This window comes from Vicugna pacos, chromosome 24, assembly GCF_048564905.1.
Source record: "Vicugna pacos chromosome 24, VicPac4, whole genome shotgun sequence".
Lineage (NCBI taxonomy): Eukaryota > Metazoa > Chordata > Mammalia > Artiodactyla > Camelidae > Vicugna > Vicugna pacos.
The window spans coordinates 12,618,406-12,639,428 of record NC_133010.1 but is presented as its reverse complement, the minus strand read 5'-3'; the positions used below and the strand labels follow the sequence as shown (position 1 = coordinate 12,639,428).

General features: G+C 37.1%; 1 protein-coding gene across 4 annotated transcripts in view; it reads left to right on the top strand.

The window, feature by feature from the left end:
* ASXL3 (ASXL transcriptional regulator 3) overlaps positions 1-21,023 on the top strand; it is a 156,520-nt gene that overhangs the window by 54,009 nt on the left and 81,488 nt on the right. For 2 of the 4 annotated variants that reach the window (XR_012063849.1, XM_031690321.2), the window contains exons 1-2: positions 11,573-11,675; positions 12,919-13,027. Coding sequence is in view for 2 of the 4 variants with exons in the window: in XM_031690321.2 (XP_031546181.2) it covers positions 11,598-11,675; positions 12,919-13,027 (187 nt within the window). In the remaining 2 variants the exon portion in view is untranslated. Of the gene's footprint in view, positions 1-11,566; positions 11,676-12,918; positions 13,028-18,831; positions 18,850-21,023 lie in introns of those variants that run through there. The other 2 variants (XM_072949049.1, XM_072949047.1) reach the window with 2 other exon arrangements.

The window sequence follows — 21,023 nt, the reverse complement described above, 5'->3', positions numbered from 1 at the left end:
CTTCTTCTTGCTACTCTCTCTGAAATGACTTCCTCACCTCCGTTTGATTAGATTAGCAAAAATGTAGCTGCTCACCATGGACTAGAGTGGAAAAAATAGTTACTCTCAGGGAAGGTAATTTGGAAGTAACTATTAAAAATTTTAAAGTGCCCTTTTGATATAAAAATTCTTCTTTTTGGAATCTATCCTAGAGAAATAGTTGTACATACTATCTTGGTCTGTTTGAGCTGCTCTAACAGAACACCATAGACTGCGTGGCTTATCCACAACAGAAATTGGTTTCTTCCAGTTCTGGAGGCTGCAGAGTCTGAGGTCAAGGCATCAGTGAGTTTGGAGTCTGATGAAGGCCTGCTTTCTGGTTCATGGATGCTTGACTTCATACTGAATCCCTACATGGGAAAGGGGATACAAAGCTGTCTAGGGTCTCTTTTACAAGAACACTAATCCCATGCATGACGGCTCCATCCTCATGACCTAATCACCTCCCAAAGGCCCCCACCTTCAGATGCCACCACACTGGGGATTAGGTTTCAACATAGGAATTTTGGTAAGAATACAAACATTCAATCCACAGCACATATACAAGGAGAAATATATACCAGAGTCTTCACTTCAGTACTGTTTTAATGGGTAAAAATAGATTCATACTACTTGTTAAATTATAAGGAAATACATTAAAAATTAGGATACAGTGTATCTACTTTATGAGATAGTAAGAGTAGTATATGAATATTAAGAGCATTTAATATTATATAGAATATTAAGAGCAAAATACATTCCATGGGAAAATGTCTCAGTCATGTTATTAAGTAAAAAAGCATATACCTCCAGTATATACTAACTGCTCTCATTCATGTTGGAGATAAATTTAAAATACCAAACCATAGTGTTGAATATATGCATATATAAGAAAGAAAACAGGAAAAGCTCTGAAAAAGATGGTAGATCTCTAATAGTCATTATTTCTGAAGCAGTGGGTGTCTTTGGGGGAAGTTGAGAGGGATTTATTACTTTTAACTCTGTATAGTGATGTACCTTTATGCTTTCCTGTAATTTCCATGTATTTATTTATTTGCTTGCATAAAAATGTTTAAACATTAGTATAAGTTGAAACAAGGGAGAAGGAACTGATAGAAAGGAGGCAAAGTGTGGTTAAGAGAACAAAATCATCAACTCTTTTTTCTTTTTTGTTTTGAAAATTTATGAAAATACAGCAAAATATCATAGACCAACAACCACCAGCTGGAATTAACAGTTGTAGATATGATGTCGGAGTCGCTTTGGATTTCTTTTTTAAATAAAGTCTGACAGAAAAAGCTGGAGCTCCTTTGATTTCCTTCTCTTCTCAGAGACAGTGTCATAGATTTGCTGTACACTATTGCAGTAGAGCATGTTAGAGTTTTACTCTGAATATATAAAGTATATCTCTGTCTAGTTATATTGGTGAACATTTATTGACGGTTTTTTTTTCCCCAAAACAATGACTCTTTGTGAATGTGTGTTGAGTTTTTCTAGGGCTTGTACCAAAAAGCAGAATTACTGATGTGTAAAGCATGAACACCTGTTTTTTCTTTTTTCACTAGATATTGCCAGATGTTTTTCCAAATTGGTTGTGTCAATTTATATTCTCACTAGAGTATTACATAGTTCCTACTTCTGGACATCCTCAACCAATTTTTGGTATTGCCAAATGTCAAATTTTGTTCTACTCTGTAAATTATGAAATGCTAGCTGTCACTACTCTCTGAACATTTTCTGAGTGTCCAAGTCTGACAGGACCCTTGAGGGGAACACAAAGAATCCTAATGCAGCCGGAGTCCTAGAGAGCTGATGGCCGTGGAGCAAGGAGTTGTCAGAAAGCAGAGAGCTAAATGCTACAGTCATAGGACAGGCTGTAATGCCTACAGAAGTTCAGAAACCATCATCATGGGCTGGAGAGTTCATTAGAAGTGTCTAGGAGATGAAGGCAAAGCATGCTTGACAAATGAAAAGGAAGAGAGGAGAACAGAGGGCGTTGAAGATCAAGGGAGTGTGAAGGCAGGCAGCGTGGCTAGAAAGAACAGCATGCCAGTAGTCAGACCATTATGAATTGCCCTTAAAACCTTAACCAGAAAGAGATTACTAGAGCTTCAAAGCAGACCTATTTTAAATGCACCATTTTACAGATGAGAAAATTGAGGGCTAGAAAAATGAGGTCAGCTTATATAAATCAGTTATATTAGACAAGTGTCAAAAATCAAATAGGGGGAGATATATTGGCTTATTTAATATATTGGCATGACCAAGTGATGTCATCGTGCCCCCCTCCCCTTTCTTCCTCAATTTCAGTCTGCTTGCCTCTGGTTAGCTTTGTTCTCCGTGGGCTCTGTCCCTGGGGAGGCAGACGTAGTCACTGACTAATATTTTTTGTCCCTTTACAGCTTATGTTTCTACTGAAAATAATGTATGCTCATTTCCTTTATTTCTCTATCAGTTCCCCCAAAAGATACTCAAACTCCCGCCATTTTGCCAGATAGTTTAACCTGGCTAGCCTTTCCGGAGGGGAAATCAGGACCATTTCATTGATGACTAATCACATTAGTGAGGAAGGGACAGTCTTTAAGAGAAAAGAAGACAGGATATGCAAAGAGGAGATGGCCACGTAGCCTGTGTGGTGTGTAGGGTGTTTGACACACATGATTGCAGTCAGCAATTTAAGCAGAATATAGGTGATCACTCATTGTGAGTGCTTTATGTCCACACATCCATGATCATAACAGCTTTTAGAGCAGTGATTAAATTCATTTCAACAAACACCTTTTGAGTACATTGAGATTGCTTGTCAAATAATACAAGGATAAATAAATAGGTGTCTCTCCCCTGTGGAGTTTCTAAACTTGTTGGAAGTAGTAAGGGCAGGAAAGTTAGAAGTGTAAACATTTTTGATGGAAGGAAACCATGAGGGATACGCAGAGTCCTGAGATTGAAACACAGTAAGGGAGATACCCTGGGATCACAAAAGGTCACCACACAGGTGGTAGTGACCGATTTTATTCTGAGTGGTAAATGGAGCAAGGAGTGGGTTGCAGTTCCAAGCAGAGGGTTTCATACAAGCCAAAACAGAGAGATGGGAAACCGCGGAGGCTCGTGGTTTACTGAGTTGGGTCAGATTAGAGGAGAGTGGACTGGCAGTGGGAGAGTGATCTCGGAGTTGGGGAAGAGGAAGATGAGGGAGGTGCCAAGTGTACTGTAGAGGATCCTGATGTCAGCCCGGGAGTTTGTGCTTCCTTCTGTAGGCAGTGAAAACCACTGATTTAAAAAAAAAAAAAAGAAGAATCAATCAGTCTACTGTATGGTGTGGCCTGAAGTCGGGGCAGTGTTTTATTTGTTTTGTGTTTGTTTTGTTTTTTAAATAGGAAAATTGCTCTGGCCCCCAGTATGTAGGCTGAATTGGAGCAGAGAGATATTGAAAGCAAGGGTAGGGGTAGGGGTCATACAACTGCCCACTTGTGATGGAAAGATTGTTAGAATTAGGATGGGAGGGAGTGAACGTATAAACTGAAAGATGAACTTGATTGAGGCAGAATAATTCAAATAATCTGAGAAATGCTTCATTCCTGGCTGATCAAGAGAAGAGTTGTACCCATCACTGAGGGAGAAAGTAGAGAATCAGGAGGAAGATCTCTACTGGGAGAGATGAGTCAGATGACTTCTGTGATGGGTAATGTAATGTTGCGCATATGTAGTGTTTTCATTTATGTGTGGATACTATTTGTAAAGTTTTCAGTGCTATTTAAAGTGCCTGGATGTTTTTCAGTTTTATAAATCTACACAAGGAAATGCAATTATCACACTGCACTATTTTTTCACAGAGAAACAGGTATTTTATATACCTTTAAAATGATTTTTAAGCATTTTGCTAAAAAAATTAAATATTCCTGGAAACACAACTGCTAGGTACTTTTTCCTAATGATCCTAATCATAAATACAGTTTAGCATTTCCCCAGGAATATTTCTTGGCATACTATGAGATGTTGCCACATATTATTGTAGGGAAGATTTTAAAATCATATATACTTAGGAAACACTGAGTTAAGTGGGTTTCTGGAGTTATGTAGGATTTTTCAGAGACCAGTATAATATTGTTGACAAATTTGGTGAGTTTGCAAGAGGAGAATGCAGCTTTTCGGAAACGCATTTGACAGTTTTTTGAGCATCACATGGAACTCATATCCCATAGAACACAGTCAGAAGTGCCGCGGTGTTAGCTGTTGCTAACAAAATGGGAGACTATGAGTAGCTACAAGTAGATTATCAAAATTTACATTTTTATATGAAACTATTTTATCACACCAAATATAATTACAATGTCTGTTCTTGTCTTTAATGCATGGAATCCATTATTTTATTGTATTTTGGAAGATACGTTTCTTGGCATAAATATTCTCTTTGAGATTACAGTTGTAGGGAAATAGGATAAAGTCCTGAAGCGCCATCAGTGACGCTGAATTGGCCACCTCTGCATTGGAGTCGGTGATAGAAGAAATCACATGGTTCCATCTCAGTCATCTCCTTGGAGTAAACTAGGGACAACATCTAAATTCCAAATGATTTTCTCCTTGCTGTGGCACGTGCCTCAAGGCTTCTTTCTTCCGAATCCCTTGTCATTTCACATGTATTCAGAAAATTCAGTTCAGCTCAGCCTGCACGTCTGTTATGTGCAAAGCACTGTCAGAGTGCACATTTACTTCAAGATTAGCTTCCCATATATAATGTGCTCAATAAATATTTATTCAACTAATGGATTGTATTATTCCTTAATGATCCAGTTCTACAAAGAGGCATCTCGGTTAGGGATCTGAATTCTCTACCATATTCTCTCAAAGTTCTTTCTTCCTTAGTTTTCATAGGGTAGCATTACGTGAGGAAGATAATGAACAGTATCGTCTAATGCAGCTTAGTTCTTTCTTTATATTAGTTGAAATCTACCCTGGGGGAGTCATCACTATAGGCAGCATTGAGTGAAGACGGAGCCAACATCTTACCATTTTCCAGTGCCTGGCTTTTCTTTGTGTGTTTCCGTCAAGTGCTACATATTCTTTTTTTAGTATCCAAGGTTAATTAAGTGGAAGAAACAACTCTGTGGACATAGAATACGAGATAGTGGAAAGAGCATGGACTTTGGAATCAGAATTTGGATTTCAGCTGTATCACTTACTTGTTACTTGATTACAGTCAGATTCTAACCTCTCAGTCTCAGTGACATCTGTAAAACTGGGAATCATGCTTATATTTTATGGTGACTGTACGGAATATAGATAATAGTTGTAAAAGCTCCGTCACGTTAGAGATGCTCAATAAATGGTAACTGTAATAATAGATATTTATTATTATCATTCTTTTCTCTCTACCTTTACTAAATACATTATTTTCAATATTAATCGCATGTGAAAGGCTACAGGACGAGCGTATATACACTCCCATATCTTCACTTATTTTTGCTAATGAAATAAAAATGAAATTAGGCAAAATATTACCTAAGCCAGTTCTATAAACAAGCTACAGAATATTTAATTTCTTTCCATTTCCCGTCTTTTGCACCTCTAGTTGCTGGTTACTTTGAGCTGTAGTAGTATTTATAATAATAATAATTAATAATACTAACTCAAATTTTTGAACACATACAATATGCCATATGCAATTCTAGGTATCTTCCATGTTTTAACTCATTAAATCTTCAGGATAGCCCCCAATGAAATAGTGACTTCTGTTACCCACACTTTGTAATTGAGGAATCTGAGACCCAGAGAGTTGAAGTTCAAAGTCATAGAGATAGTAAGTGATCCAGCCTCAGCTGAACTCAGGCTGACTGGCTCCAGAAGCCGCAGTCTTATTCATTGTACTCCCTTGCCTTTCCCAGTGTATCAGTGGTAATATGGCATGCCACCATGTGCACGGTTGTAGAGAAATAATTGCCAATACCTGACTACACATGTGATGTCTTCTTCTCTTGATGTCTGCAACTAAGTATAACCACCTCACCTCATATTAGAGGTCTTTAAAAAATGTAATTTAGATTATATACTTTAGCTTACACTTTTATGGGGCTATTGCTTAATTTCTTTATAGATCATGTTCAAAAATAGTACTTAGCAAACTTTTGTCCCTGTATTGATGTTTTGAAATTCCTGTCTCCTAAAACAAAAGGTCTGTTTAGTGAATATGGCTGCATGAATCACTGTAGTCTTAATCTTGTAGTAGCTTGGTAGTGTCCATAAAGTGGATAAAGGATCTAAGTTCAAATGCCCGTTTATAACCCCCGAAGAATATAGTTTTATATTGTTCAATCCAATCAGAGATGCGTATTTAGGTTTAGAGCCTGAAAATGTTTCTCTAAATTTAAGAATTAAATTGCACAACATATGTCACTTTGTAATCACATCTTGCCCCAATATCCCTACCTCGTAAAAGAGTACTTGGGACTATGTTTCTGATTTTACCCTAGAAACATGTTGAATATTGAAAATCATGTAGGTTTTCTTTACATAGAAATATGCAGAATGTCTTCCTTTTAAATATCACCCATCTTGAGTTGATTGGTGGTTCCTATTTATTTTTATATCTTTATAAGGACTTTGAAATCAGAGGAGAATTTGGATTTCAGTATCACTTAGTTATTTGACTGCAGTAAGATTCTTCACCTCTCAGCCTCAGTTACATCTGCAGAGTCAGGAATCATACTTAAATTTGTCTCTGATCTTTGTTGTTTGTCATTGCCCATTAAAAACTTTCACTGGTGTTCTTAGAGGGACTGTGATGTTTGGGACACTGTTCTTGTCTTCAAAATCAAATTTCAGAATTATTCTGAGTCATTTTTTGGCTAACATTTTATGTGCTAGGGTTCTTTAGCTAACATATATGAAGGACTCTGCCTTTTAAGTTTTTATTTTCAGTTATTTTTGGGTGTTCCAGACTAGCAGTAATGTTTCTCAAGAATAAGTTAGTTTGGCCTTGACTTTCTAGGGTAGTTTAATCATCTAGGTTACTAATTTATCAGCTGATGTACACTGTGTATATATGTATGTTTAAGAGTCATCCACATTCACTAGTAGAAATAGTTAATTGTTCACTAAATAGCTAAATAAATAAACCCCTGGATGCATTATTCATTTTTTAACATTTTAAAAAACTTTTTTGTGAAGTATAACATAAATAAAGTCAAATGTACAAATCCTAAGTAAGCAATTTAATTTTCACATAGTGAACACTATGATTCTGTATAAAGAACTGAAACATTACCTACACCCCTGAAGCCCACGTAACTTACTCTTAAAAATACGTTGTTTATAGTTAAGACATTTTCTTTAGGCTGTCAACACTGAAAATACTTAAAGAAGCTTTTATTAATTTTTTTTGAAAGAGTGAACTTAAAATTATTTCAATTAACTTGTATTACTAGCACATAGTGAAATAACTATCTAATAATGCTGCTTAATAATACTTCTTACATTTGTTGAATTTTTAGACTTGTGGTGGTGTACTTTTTTGATGTTCCCATAATTGCAAAATGAGATTTAATAATGTTTTCAGGAAATAGCTTTCTTCTGAAATTTTTGTTAAGAGGTACTTAAGAAAATAAAGTAGTCTAAGGTTTGGATTACTTAAATATTGCCTTATAAAGCATTATTATTTTATGTGGAAAAGAACTGAGGACCACAATGATGATATTTCCTTTGCCACTTCTGTAAATATTCTTCCAATTGCATTCCCCAGGTATTCTCTCTGGTTTTCAAAATAACTCAGACAGACAGGCCATCCTTTCTTTTCACTAAGTGTACACGATTAGTAAGATTTTGCATGTTTCGTCAACAATTTGATGTGATAAAGCAATGGTTTTTCTGTAGTTCACACAGCACTGGGGCTCTGCAAAGCATCTCTGGGGGTTCTTTGATGTCTAGACAGTTTAAATTATGCCTGCTCCCCTGCCTCCAAATTCCACCCCTGTTCTGCTTCAGGGGTTGTGGGAAATGAAAACAAACCAGAAGGGTTCCACAAGCCCACAGTCTAGGGAGAAAAACAAACAAGCAGAGTAAGCTGTATATCTACCCTGGCAGGTGTATCGGAAAGGGCCTGATTACAGGGAACGGCGGAAAGAGAGGAACTGGACAACTCATGTCCTGCTTGTTTATTTCTAATTATGTCCCTAATAGGGAAATGTATGTGCACTGTGGACAAAATGAAAACATAATGGAAGCGTTAGGGAAGAAAGTGGGATTCATCTCTTACCCCAGTCCTCCAGTGTTTTCCTTCCGGCCCACCGCCAAACCAGGAGTTTGGTGCGTTTCTTGCCCATTGTCTTATTTATTGAAATGGTAAGATGTAGAGTTGCATTTTAAGTTGGAAAAACTAACTTCTCTTTTTCTTTCCTTTTTTCTTTGTTTTCCTTTTGTAAATCGGGATATCGCAATTCTTCCAATTCATCTTTTTAGAAAGTAAGTAACTTTTGAAATATCAGAGATTTTTTTTGTTAAAATATTGATGTTTTGTTATTTCATATATAGTATACACATGCACGTATTCTGTTACAGATTTTTTAATTTATCAGTTCTGACTGAGGTGATAAACTCTTGCATTAAGTGGGAACAAAAATTTTTAAAATTAAAAGTAAGAAATATTACATAGAAGGTGTTCCTGCTATCTAAGAATCCAGGCTTTTAAGACATACTTACCTCATCTTATTTTATACCCACAGTAAGTCATTGTGTTTTTTAATATATACAGATAAATAGATATTTATGTCTTTCTTAAAGCTGGTCTAGGTATACTTACTAGTTCTATTTTGTCTGAATATAAAAATAATAAAAATCCATAAATAAGACTTTTATTTATCCCTGTTCAATGACAGTTAATTAAGGCATTCATTTCTTTAGGAAAAGCAGTTCAAAATTTCAAGACTTTATGGAAATGTTGAGAATAATAGCAATAAGTAAATGGTATGAAAGATTTTTAAAATTCACTTTCCTATGTATATGTAGTGGATGAAACAGTTACCTTTTTTGTAAGCACTTCACTCTTGCAATGCTAAAGTTGTATTGTTTTTAAATAAAATGGACTGTGTAATTTGGTTTTTTTCCTGTAAAGAAATGCAAGTGATTTGCTTAAAACTGAGTGGCTAATCAGCCAGTGGTTTGAGTAGTAAAATTTGCATTTGACTGCAAAATATTTTTTTAATTCTTCTGAAATGCAAATGTATAGTTTTGAAGTAAAACAGATTTCATATGTTTGTTTTGGGAAAGATTTGGGAAAATTACAGCAGTCATTGAGACTTGTGGAGATATATTGTCATGTGGTTGTGAGTTACATCTTTTTTAATATTTCCATAGTAATTCTTGAGTTTACTGAGTTAATAAACGGTATAATTTAATAATATATTCATGTTCAACAAAGCTTATTGTTTATATGAAACTGGGTGCTTATCACTTAAATTTGCAGCAAGCATAGCATTAAACTGCTATTTAGTAGTCAATTTATCTTCTACAATTATCTTTGGCTTAGTGTACCTTAGAAAGGAAATGTAGATTATAGTGATATTAAATTATATTTGTTCAGTATTCTTTAGCTTTAAATCTGTATTAAACTTTAGTATTCTAAATCTGAATTCTTGGAATTGTGTGTGTCAGGACCTTAGGAATAAAGAACAGGAAGAATGTGTGTGAGGTTTGATGTTAGGTGGACAGTTTTATTAAGTTATATTTTTAAATCATCTCCATTGTTTTATTTTTATGTATAGGATTCTACTTTACTTGTAGTGTTAACATTTTCTTGCCAAGTCCCTACAGAAAAATCTGTGTTTCTGACAGTTTCACCAAATTAAAACTCCACAAATCTGGTAGAGTAATTCTCAGCTTCAAATTGTCTGTGCTTTTTTTCTGAAAAGAATAATGATAAAAATATATACTTTGCAGTGTTGAGTATAACATTGTAGCATTATTTATCTGGAATTTATTTATGGACAGACATTTCTGGGAGATGAATATATTTTACTTTGTAAGGTATGCCTGGCCCACTTTACATATGAGCAGAACATCTTTTGTGAGGGAGAATAATGAAATGAGGTCTGGAAGCCTGTAGAAGCTTCGTGAGGAAAGATATTACATAAACACCCAGCATTGTTACCATGTGGACTTTAATGTACTTTAACTGCATTGTTCTATAACCAAATTTATATTAGGGCTGTTGCTTCCTGTCAGACCAAATGGAGTCATAATTGATGTGTTGGCACAGAGAAGCTGTTTCCTAAAATAATAAAAAGTGTTCTTCTTCTTATAATGCTTATAAACCTTTATGACCATGATGTGTATATATGCTGACTTGCTGTTATGTGTGTTGTGGCAATTCAGCAAATTTGACTTTTTCATTTTCCTGGTGAGTTTTCATATTAAGTAAGAGATCTGATAAACTTGGTTTTTAGAAGACTTATAATTCAGTGACATAAAAGTATGTTTCTATCACAGAAATTCGAACTTCAGAACCTTAATATCCTAAAGGTTCTCATGTCCCGGGATATTTTGGATTGAATACACAAAACCTCTAAGAGGCGAATGGGGTGGAGAAGGGCATCTAATCAGTATTGGTTCAACCAAATGTTGATCATTTAGCGTATTAGGAAGTGAATTGTATATGGAAATACAAATAAATGAAAGTAATAATTCTGCCTTTAGAGTCAAGTGTGCAAAAATATCAGTTTACATACAAAACACACAAGAAATTCTAAAGCCTACCCCAGGAAATATATACATATTATGCATTTCATAAACATCCTTTTAATTATGTGACTACATTTAACAATGTTTCTACACATGTGCTTTGATATTTTAATCAACAGTTAATGGTGTTTGATTTCTTAAATCTGTTTTCATAATTCAGTCACTTGCATCTTTACTACAGAACGTAATTATTAGCTGGGCAGAATTCCCAAACACATATTTCTTTATTTGACAAATAAAGAATCGAGAAAAGGGTGTCACTGGAGAAGCTATATCAGAGATATAAACACAAATAGAGATTTTTATTTGGCCTTGTGAGAAATGCAATCCCATGAGTAATTTAAATACTTGTAATTTCAAATCAGTTCTTCCCTGGTTTCTTATTATTCTTTTGTTGCTTTTCAACCTATGGGATGGAGCTGTCCTTGAACTTGGTTTATTTGATCATTCAAGTGCAACCATCAAGTTGTCTGTAATATTTAAAAACTGAGGCTTCATGCTATTATTTGTAAAATAACACCGCATAAACGTTTGGGCTTTGGTTTCTTTGAAATACAGTGTTGGTCGCTTTATGAATAAAAGCATAATTTCTATTCAGGAGACTTTTTGCCTGAAGCCTATAAGACAGATGCATCTGATTAACTTTGGCAAAACTGGCCTGGCCTGTTATTGTAATGTAGATGTTTTCAGGGTTGGGAGAATATTTTAAAAAGGCATGTGAGAGGGTCTTTTTTTTTTTTTTCTTAAGAAACTGAGAACAGTTTTGCCACAGAAACTGCGACTCAGACTGCTTCATTTTTTGCACACTTTTATTTTCTAGTGGAACTTCTCCATTAGCCTGTCTGAATGCAATGCTTCACACTAACACTCGAATAGGGGATGGAACATTCTTCAAAATCCCTGGAAAGTCAGGCCTCTATGCTCTCAAAGTAAGTTGGATTGTTCTGTGTATTATGACTGTTATTATTGTGTACCATGCATTTTTTCAGACATGTGAAGGTAAACAAAATTAGATTTGGGTGAAGGGTAGAATGACCCCTTTGCCTTTTAAATGTTTTCAGATGTCTTAAAAATGATTTCATATTAAGTATAAACAATGACATTTTTCTTTAAGGAAAGCATATCTGTGGTTTCACTGTAACATATGGTAATGGAAAATAGTTGTGGCTTCCTTAAAATTCTTGATTCTTAAAAATTTACATGGAGGAGTGCCATGGTTCACCAGCCAAGAGTTTGAGATGATCACAGTTGCCAGAAACAGTTTAATTTAATGACCATCGGTTGAGATACAGACTTCACACCTGTATGCCTTTCTGTTTTTTATAAAAATAAGAAATGTACCCATTCCTCTTGAAAATTTGCTGATTTAAATTGATAATTTCATTTTGAAACAACCAGTGATCTCAAGGAAGTTTTGCTAGTAATGCATACTTGTTATATGAGAAGAATAGAGACATAAGATAAAAAGCTTCAGATAACTGGGTATTTTAGTGTAATTCCCATCCCCATCTAGAATGGAAATCCATTCTAAGATGTGGAATTCCAGAGGGCAGAAACTGATGATCTGCAAATGATTGCCTAACTTGGAACTAGCAAGATCAGAGTTTTATTTCTTACAAATTGAAAGGATGTCACTTCTTTAATAAATGATAGATTACTTTTAAAGTTTATTAATTTCCTTTGAGAAGTTTCTTTTTTAATGCTGAAAGTTATATCTGGCAAAGAAGCAGGGGTACGTTCTCAGCCACTAACCATCCAGCTCTCGTTACTGTGTGTGCTTCAGAAAATAACCCAGGTTAATCAAAGGACTTGCATTATTTCAGGTGATTTTTGTAGCTACTTGAGTGTCTAATTCATGATTGAAGTTCTGAGTTGTTAAGGCGTTTTCTAAAATAAGGAGGAAGGTAGAACTGACAAAAACAGAAACAGCCTGTCGAAAAGGAACTTTGTTTCTGTATGGATCCTAAAGATTGTCCAAAAAATCAGCTGTGGCAATGTGCTTTTCCCAGGTATTTTTTAACCCCCAAAGAAGTGATTTTACATTAAAAATAAATCAGTATTGAAATTCCAAATCACAGGTGACTGTGGTAATTCCTCAGGACCCTGGAATTATCTGGGATGTTTTCAGGTGCTAATACATATCCATAAATCATTATTTTAAAAATAATGTAGAAAGAGGAGTCGTCATGCCCAGCGGATGGAACATTGGATTTAGGCTGCGAGTCTGAATTGGATGGCGCAGAAATGGCGGAGGCCAATGCCAATGGGGAAGGAAATGGAGGTAAGTGTGACAGACTTCAAGATATAAATCCTGTTCTCTTAAATTTTAAATAGGTTTCCAATAACTTGCTAACTGAACGCCCTATCATTATAGATAAAATTTTCTTCTAATTTTTTACCACCTACTTAGATTTATCCTCAAACAATTTTGGTTCAAAAGATTAGCACCTGAGAAAAGTGGACAGTTCTTTGCTTTTTTGTCTTATTTTGTTTTTTAGCAGTTTGGATTTGGAGAGTATTCTTGAGTGTTATTAGTATATTTCTCCTCAAGGTGAGAGGGTTACCAGGGTATATACTGGTTTTATGCTTATGTGAGGCCTGAGAATGCCAATGTTTTATTTCCGATTGTGCTGATTCTTTTTGTGATCACAAGTAGTTTTATAATAGCTTTTGTTCCTGAGTTTGTCCTTAATAAATTAATCTTAATGTTAAATGCCTCACAATGAAACAAGGGCCAGATAAGTTATATTCTTCTGAAATGATTTTGAAAAGTGAGCAACCCTTCTAGAATTCTAAGGGGGTATTTTCCACCTCTGAATTCTATCCATGTGGGTTCATTTTTATCTTTCTCAAGACATTTGCGTTGTGATTTCTGTTGGTGTATGTAATTTCTGTACTGCCATTTTGGCAAATCTTTGTTCCACAAAAGTTGTACTTTTTTTTTTTTTTTAACCTTACTCACTGGTCCCACAAGTGGACCCAGATCATGATTTGGGAGGAAGGCTGTGTCATTAAAGTCTCTGTCGGTGGACTCATAGAAATCAGTAAATTATCTTTAAACAAACAGACCTTAAAGGATCCTTGCAGAAATATCGTATTTCAGTAATAGCCCAAAGCCATTCATTTTATTAATGGGCATAGGAGTCCCTTTGTATTCTGACTGGCCACTCCTGCCCTCTAAGCTGGTGTGCTTTCTGATAGTCCCCAAGAGACTGATTCTGCTCCAGTGCTTTCTGACCTGCAGCAGAGGTGGTGAATTAATGTAGGAAACACAGATTCTTGTCTCAGTAAAACAGCTGAAGTTGGCTTTGTAGACTTTTTTTTTTCAACCAACTTTCATTTAATTTGATGTCCTTATTCCTATACCTTTTGAAAACTCAGCTCAACCCCTCACTATTGTTGTGGTGATGCTGTGAACTTTGGCAGGTTCTTGTGGTTAGAGAACAAAGCAGAGACGCATGGCAATTTCTGGCTTCCTGGAGGGGCTGGTGAATGGGGCACCCTCTTCTCCTCTTCTTGTGCTGCCTGCTCGCATGAGCTCTTGTGTGTTCTATCACCCCCCATTAATGTACATCAGCGTGTATGTTGAGTTTCTGCTACGTGCCAGCAAGTACTGTTCTCAACACTGTAGTTACAGCAGTGAAAAACAAGAGCAAAAAGAGACCTCTAATGGATTTTATATTGGTAGAGAGACAGACAATAAGCAAAATAAATATGTAAACTTTACGGCCTATTCCATGTTGACAAGTGATACGGGGTAAAATAAATTAAGTAAGGAGATAAGAGTGAGAGAGAGGGGTATGTTTGAGAAAAGACCCGAGGGGGCAGGTATTTGATGGAAGAGAGTTCTTTGTAGAAGTAGTAGCAATTCCAAAGGCCTTGAGGCAGGAGAGTGCCTGGGAAGTTCCAGAAACATCATGAGGCCAGTGTGGTTGGAGGCCAGAGTGAGCAAGGGAGAAGATGGTAAGATATGATGTCAGAGAAATTATGAGGCCAGTTTGTGTAGTGCCTTGATACAGGCTTTTGTTGTGAGTGAGATGTTAAACTATTGCAGGATTTTGAGCTAGAAAGACAGTGATCTCACTGAAGGTTTAGCCGGATCACTAAGTACAAAAAACTGTATGTAAGGGAACAAGGACAAAAGCAGGGAGACCAGTTAGAAAGCTATTGGTATATTCTAGGTAAGAGGTGATGGTGGTTTGGAGAACAGAGGTAGCAGTGGATGTGATGAAAGGTGATTGGATTCTGGGTGTATATACGAAGGTAGACCCAACAGGAGCTGTTGAAATTAGTGTAGTTATAAAATGAAGAGGAGAGTTGGAGATATCCCCAAAGTTTGGTTGTCAGCAAATGAAAGAATAGTATTTTCTTTAACTTAAACAGAAAATCTGCAAGAGGATGGGGATTGTTGACGAGGAGCTCAGTTTTGGACATATTAAACATGAGATTCATTTTCAACATCCAAGTGAATGTGTTCAATAATTGGACTTATGGATCTTATGAAATTCATGGAAAAGGCTTTGCTGGAGATATACATTTGGAAGTGGTCAGTTTTATAGATGATATTTAAAGAAAGGAAACTGGATGAGATCACCAAGGAACTGATAGCAAATAGAAAAGCCCAGAGACTGAGCTCAGGGGTACTTACAATTTTAAGAGGTAGGTGAAATTATGGAACCAGCAAATGAGACTGAGGATAAGTGGACGGGGGAACATGTTCTCTGTGCTGGGATCCAAGTGATGAAAGTGTTCCTGGGGAGGAAGTGACTCAAATATGTCAAATGCTTTTGATGAGACAAATTATAGTGAAGACTAAGAAAAAAACCATTGGATTTAGCATTGCAAGGTCATGGATTTACTTGACAATGACTGTTTTTGTCAAATAGTTGAGACCATACACATGAATGGAGTGTGTTCAAAAGAATAGGAGGTCAGAAATTGAGAGATCCCAAGTGTAGACAAGTCTTTTAAGGATTTTGGGGGTAAAGGGAAGGAATGAAATAAGAAAATGATTGGAAGAGAAAGTGGAATAAAGGAAAGCTTTTTTTTTAATATAAGAGATAAATATTAGAATAATCATATACTGATGGGAAAAGTCCAGTTGAGGAGGAGAATTTGATGAGGAGATGGTGTCCTGTTGCCATGTGCTTGATTAGATGAGAGGGAGTGAGATCTATGAAACAGATGAAGAGATTGGCCCTGTTTAGGAGGATGGAGAGATGCTGTAAGGAAGTAGTAGGGAAAATCAAGGTACTTGGATAGAAATGAAGATAGGTGAGTATGTGTGGGAGGGGCTGTGGAAGTTCACTTCTCACTGCTCCATCTTTCTCAGTGAAACAGGAAACAAGTTCATCAGCCAAGGGTGAAGATGGGGAAGTAGAAGATAGAAAATGTTTGTTTAGGGTCTGACAGCATTAAGGACATTCCTAAGATGTTAACTGTAACTCTGAGACCAGTCAGCATGGTTTCTACATTTTTCTCCAGTCCTGTTCATGACCACAGTAGGAGTGTGGAGTTGGTACACAGTTGGATTTGACCAGAGTTGGGACTTTACCGGGTGTGAATGATGGAGCCAGAGAGGGCCACAGGAGTTGAGGGTGCCTGGACTGGAGTGTTAAGATCTGGTTGTAGAGGGTGAGGGAAGACACAGTTGAAGGAGGAGGTGTGGCGGTCTCCTCAGAGGGGAAGACCGTTTGATCTGGTGTCCTAGAGAAAATGAGTTAGGATAGGTGATGTGAGAATGGAATGCGTGAAATTGAGTTTAGGGTGATATTATGGGATGTACATCTGAGATGAGAGGCAGGAAGGAGGCTAGGTTAAAGGTTGTCTGCACAGTGGCCCGGCTGAGGTGGCCATCAGTGGCTGAAAGTCAGCAGCCCTTCCTTTGTCCAGCTTAGTGTCCTGGGATGGAGCAGGATCCACCTGGAGAAAAAGTTGCCTCTTCTTATTTGCAGAAAGATGTTGTAAAGGCTGGTGGTGGCCCTGCCATGAAATATTAAGAGAGTCACCTGTGTGGCTGTTGAAACAGACAGCTGTTTTAGAACTAGTATTGAAAAGGTGTGTGACATTTAGGAGCCAAAATCTTCCAAAGATGAGAAGGAGTAACCCGGAAACTGGTAGATCATTGCGGTGAGGAGGCAGAGCTGGTACTATGGTCGGTTGACCTAAGATGCAGAGCTGGGGGCAACAGGGAGGGAGAAGAGAGGTCACCTGTCCCATTTCCAGGCCCAGTGGTACAGGATGTGTGGAAAAGAAACAGGCTGCTCCCAGAGAGTGTTCCAGGGGAACAGTGTCCACAGGAGAGAGCCAGGTTTTGTAGATCAAGATGAGAAAGGAGTGTTCAGAGAAGAGACAGAGGTTGTAGGAGATTTCTGCTAATGACTAATCCAGAATTTCAGAGGAAAGAGTGGGAGGATTTCAGTGGCTGGAAGGGGGTCGGGGACGGGGCGAGAGCACTTAGCCAATAATTAAACCAAAGCAGGGATAAGCAAACTCCCCTAATTTGACATGTGAATAAGTGCTTCGCTGAATAACACTTACCCACACATCTCCAGCTAATGTGACCAGAACTAGATTTCCTGGCCTCTGCTTTGAAGTTGTATTAGGGAAATTGCTTTGAGGAATCACTGAAAGAATAGTAAATAGCTTATTTCCTTGAGTATTCCTTGACTTGCCCACTTTTACGTCTTATTGCAAACCACAATTGCTTCTGGTAGGACAAGTATATTTCCTATCCACGTAAATACCATCTACTTCTGTGTACAGCCCATTAACCTAGCCTTAGGAAACATTTTCAAACCTAGATATTGCAAATGCATTGAGTGTTTACAATGCCCAGCCTTTGTAAGCTGTTTACATGTATATCGTTTAATCCTCACAACGTTTCTGAGATAGTCTTCCGGGGCTCTGTTATTTTATCTTATTTAATTTTTCTATTTTTAATTCTTTTAATCAGTGAGGAAACAGACTTAGATGTTCAACATTTCATCCAAGAGGCAAGCCCAGGTAAATGTGAGTAACACCAAAAGCCAGGCTCTAACCACTCTGTGACTCTGCCTGGGACCGTAGGGAACTCTTTCACCAGGAGTCATTGATGCAGTTTGGTTTTCCAACAGTCGTCTAACCCTGTTCTCGTTATAACCTCGAGCATTTGGCAAAGAGGCACCGCTGGCTTATCCAAATGAAGGAATGGGCTACCACATGATTTCTTACAAATCGATAATAAATTCCATGAAACTGAACTGGTTTAGGTGATTTCCTTGCTGACTCTATTTCTAATACGTATTTGAACCAGAAGTTAGAATGGATATAATTTCCACACTTCTTACAGCTGTACAAATATACTTTGAAAATATAACTATAGAGAGAAGGTAGGGACGGGTGGGGTTGTGGGGACATGGGCGAAAGGGCAGGGGGAGAGGAGGAGGAATGGGGAGGGTCCCACCATCTGGTTTTTAAATCTTTATTCCCTTCTTCTTTTCCCATTTCTCCTTTGGGATGAAAGAGTGGAAAGTACTGGGGTGAATAATAACTATCAATTGGTAAGCTATTTTTGTGGCAAACCAAAGAATAAGCCTCTGCTACCATAGAGTTATTTCAGAGTAACAAAAATTAACCAACACTTGCTGTATCACTTAAGGGAGAACCTGGAAAAGTCTTTGAAAAGAAAGCACTTTACGAAAACTGGTAACCAGAAAGAAATCTTGCAGCTTGATTCTAGTCAGTAACATTCGAGTCTTTAGGTAGAGTTAAGATAATGACAGCAACGCTTTCGTCCTCTTCTTGTCATCAGTTGCCCAGCAAAACAGATCTTTTTTTTTTTTAATGAGAGATGCTTCACCAAGTTCTGTTGAAAAATTTTAGGATGAGGGAAAAGTGATATATTATCGGTTATAGAATTTATAAGACACAAAGCTATGGTTATGCATTATGTTCTTTGACTTCTGAACAGTTTTTCAAGTTTTTCAAGTTAATAAGAATTATACATAGAGACTCGAGAAAGTAAACTCTTCAGATTTTACAAACTCAGCTCTAAGATTGAAGAGTGATTTAGGTGAACACTTGATATGTCTTCGTTGACAACCTGTGACCATTTATGCCAATGTAAGTATAGATCTGTGTCACCCAAAGAAAATATTTAGAATTTTATGGGCTATTTTAGTCAGAGATTTATGGTTATGTTTGTGTCTGAGTTGTTTTCTGAACGTAATACATTGTTGTATCATGAGTTTGCTCGCACATGCTAAGAGGACTTAGGGTTTGTTGCTAACTGTACGACCCATTTGTATTTTATAGGAAATGATACCATCAGTAGATCATCTTCATCTTCTGTTTATAGACTGTTATTAATAAGAGAAAAAAATGGGCTTCTATTTTTGTGGCTCTGATATATTTCATGTTTAAAATCAAAAGCACCCATCCTACTTCATCTTTTGAAATGAGGAAACTGGAGAATGTACAATTTTCATCCATAGAGATCAAAAAAGGGTTCTGCTTGTTATTAACCCTAATGGCTTTCAGGGAGGAAGCAGCACTCTAGCTGGAGAATTAGCATTCTACAAGTCTCTATTTAGGGAAAAAGATTACAGAGAACATATATCCTATGCTTTAGTCCTCAGATCCCAGGGTAAATAATGGTTCCAACGTTCGAAGAATTTTATGTGGTCCTTTTTCATTATTCCTCATGGCCAGTTTTATAAGTGGGTTTCTGATTGTATGATTCTTGGCAGAGTCGTGTGAACTTAATGAAACATTATTCAGCTCACTCTTTGTTTGCATTGGCTCAGAGGCCACAGTTTAAGGGGTCTTTTTTCAGAAGTGAAAAGTGCTTTAAGATGGGCTCAAGTGTGTGGATAGGATCTCTGTTGAGACATCAATTACACGCAGATGAGGAGCTTCCCGGAGGAAGTGAGAAGGTTTCGGCGCCCTCGGGGAGAATTCACACTGACAGTTTATCAGCGGCAATTTTATACAAAGGGAGGGAAAGGAAAACAAGGGGACTGTGAGGCTGCGAGGGGAGCATTTGAGTAACTTTTGAAGATGTCGCCAAACTACTTGGTGTGTCTCTGCTCATAGCATTATCGGTCTAGTCTTGCTGGAGGCTGTTTGGTAGCTTGTCTGCGAAGGATCCGGTGCAGTTTTACACAGGATGACACAAGAGCCTTCTTTGTGTTCACGATCAATTTTCACCTGACAACCATTCCTGAGAACCTTGCGGGAGGGAAGGGAGTTCTTTCAGTGGCTGTATCAGGCCCCCTGATTTTCTGAGGTTAAGCTAATTTGTCTTCTATCCGACATCTGCATTTTCCTTCACAGCTTTGTTAGCTCACAGAGACACCTGTTCCACATTGGTGGCCCAGGGAAACTTAAGTATGTGAAAATGATGTTGTTTTAGTTACACATGGAAGGAAATACAGAGGAAAGAGAATACTCTTCACAGTCAGCAATGACCATTGGCAGGATATAAAACTTCCTCTGCCCACTCTTTCTCATTCTCTTGTCTTTCATCCCAGCCCACAGCTTTCACAGTCCATGATAAGTTAAAACAGTCAATTAAAGTAGACATTATTCTAATGGTGAATGCCCTTTACAGTCTCCTTTGTATCTGTCTCTCTGTGTTTTTGATAACCTTTACATTCAAGAATTCTTTCCTTATGCTGAAATCTCTTGAGCTTTTAATTAAACCAATTTTCTCTTTTTTCCCGTCTGATGATGGAGAACAGCTGGACATCATCTAGATACCACCTCCTTCATCTTCTCCGAATGACTTATCCCAGCTCTTTCAAACATTACTTATAGATATTATTTTCCACTTCTTCTACCCACGAGGGACCTCTTTTTCTTTCATATTTCCCCTTGAACTATGAACTTTGTTCTTGTATAAATGGATTTTGGTCAATTTTAACAGCCCACAGTCAAGGAGGGAAAAAAAAGTTTGCTTTTTAAGTGCAGATAAAGTGACCCATTTAAGTGTACTTTCCTCCTCTTTTCTTGTGCTGAGAGAGAACTGTTTCATAATATAGAGATAAAGATTGGAAAGAGTATGATCTCATAATAAAAGCAAACTCCCTCTCAAGTGAAACCAAAATTAAAGGTATTCCCCCAGTTACTCATCTTGACTAGTCAAATTTCTGTTTGAGTGATATAGTTTGTGGTTGGTGTAGAGGAACAAAGCATCCATGCTCTTAAAAACATGAAGTACCTTTTTTCATTGATGCCCAATGATCCATCCTTTCTTTTTTCTGTACAGTGATGGTGTATAACCATTTCCCAAACAG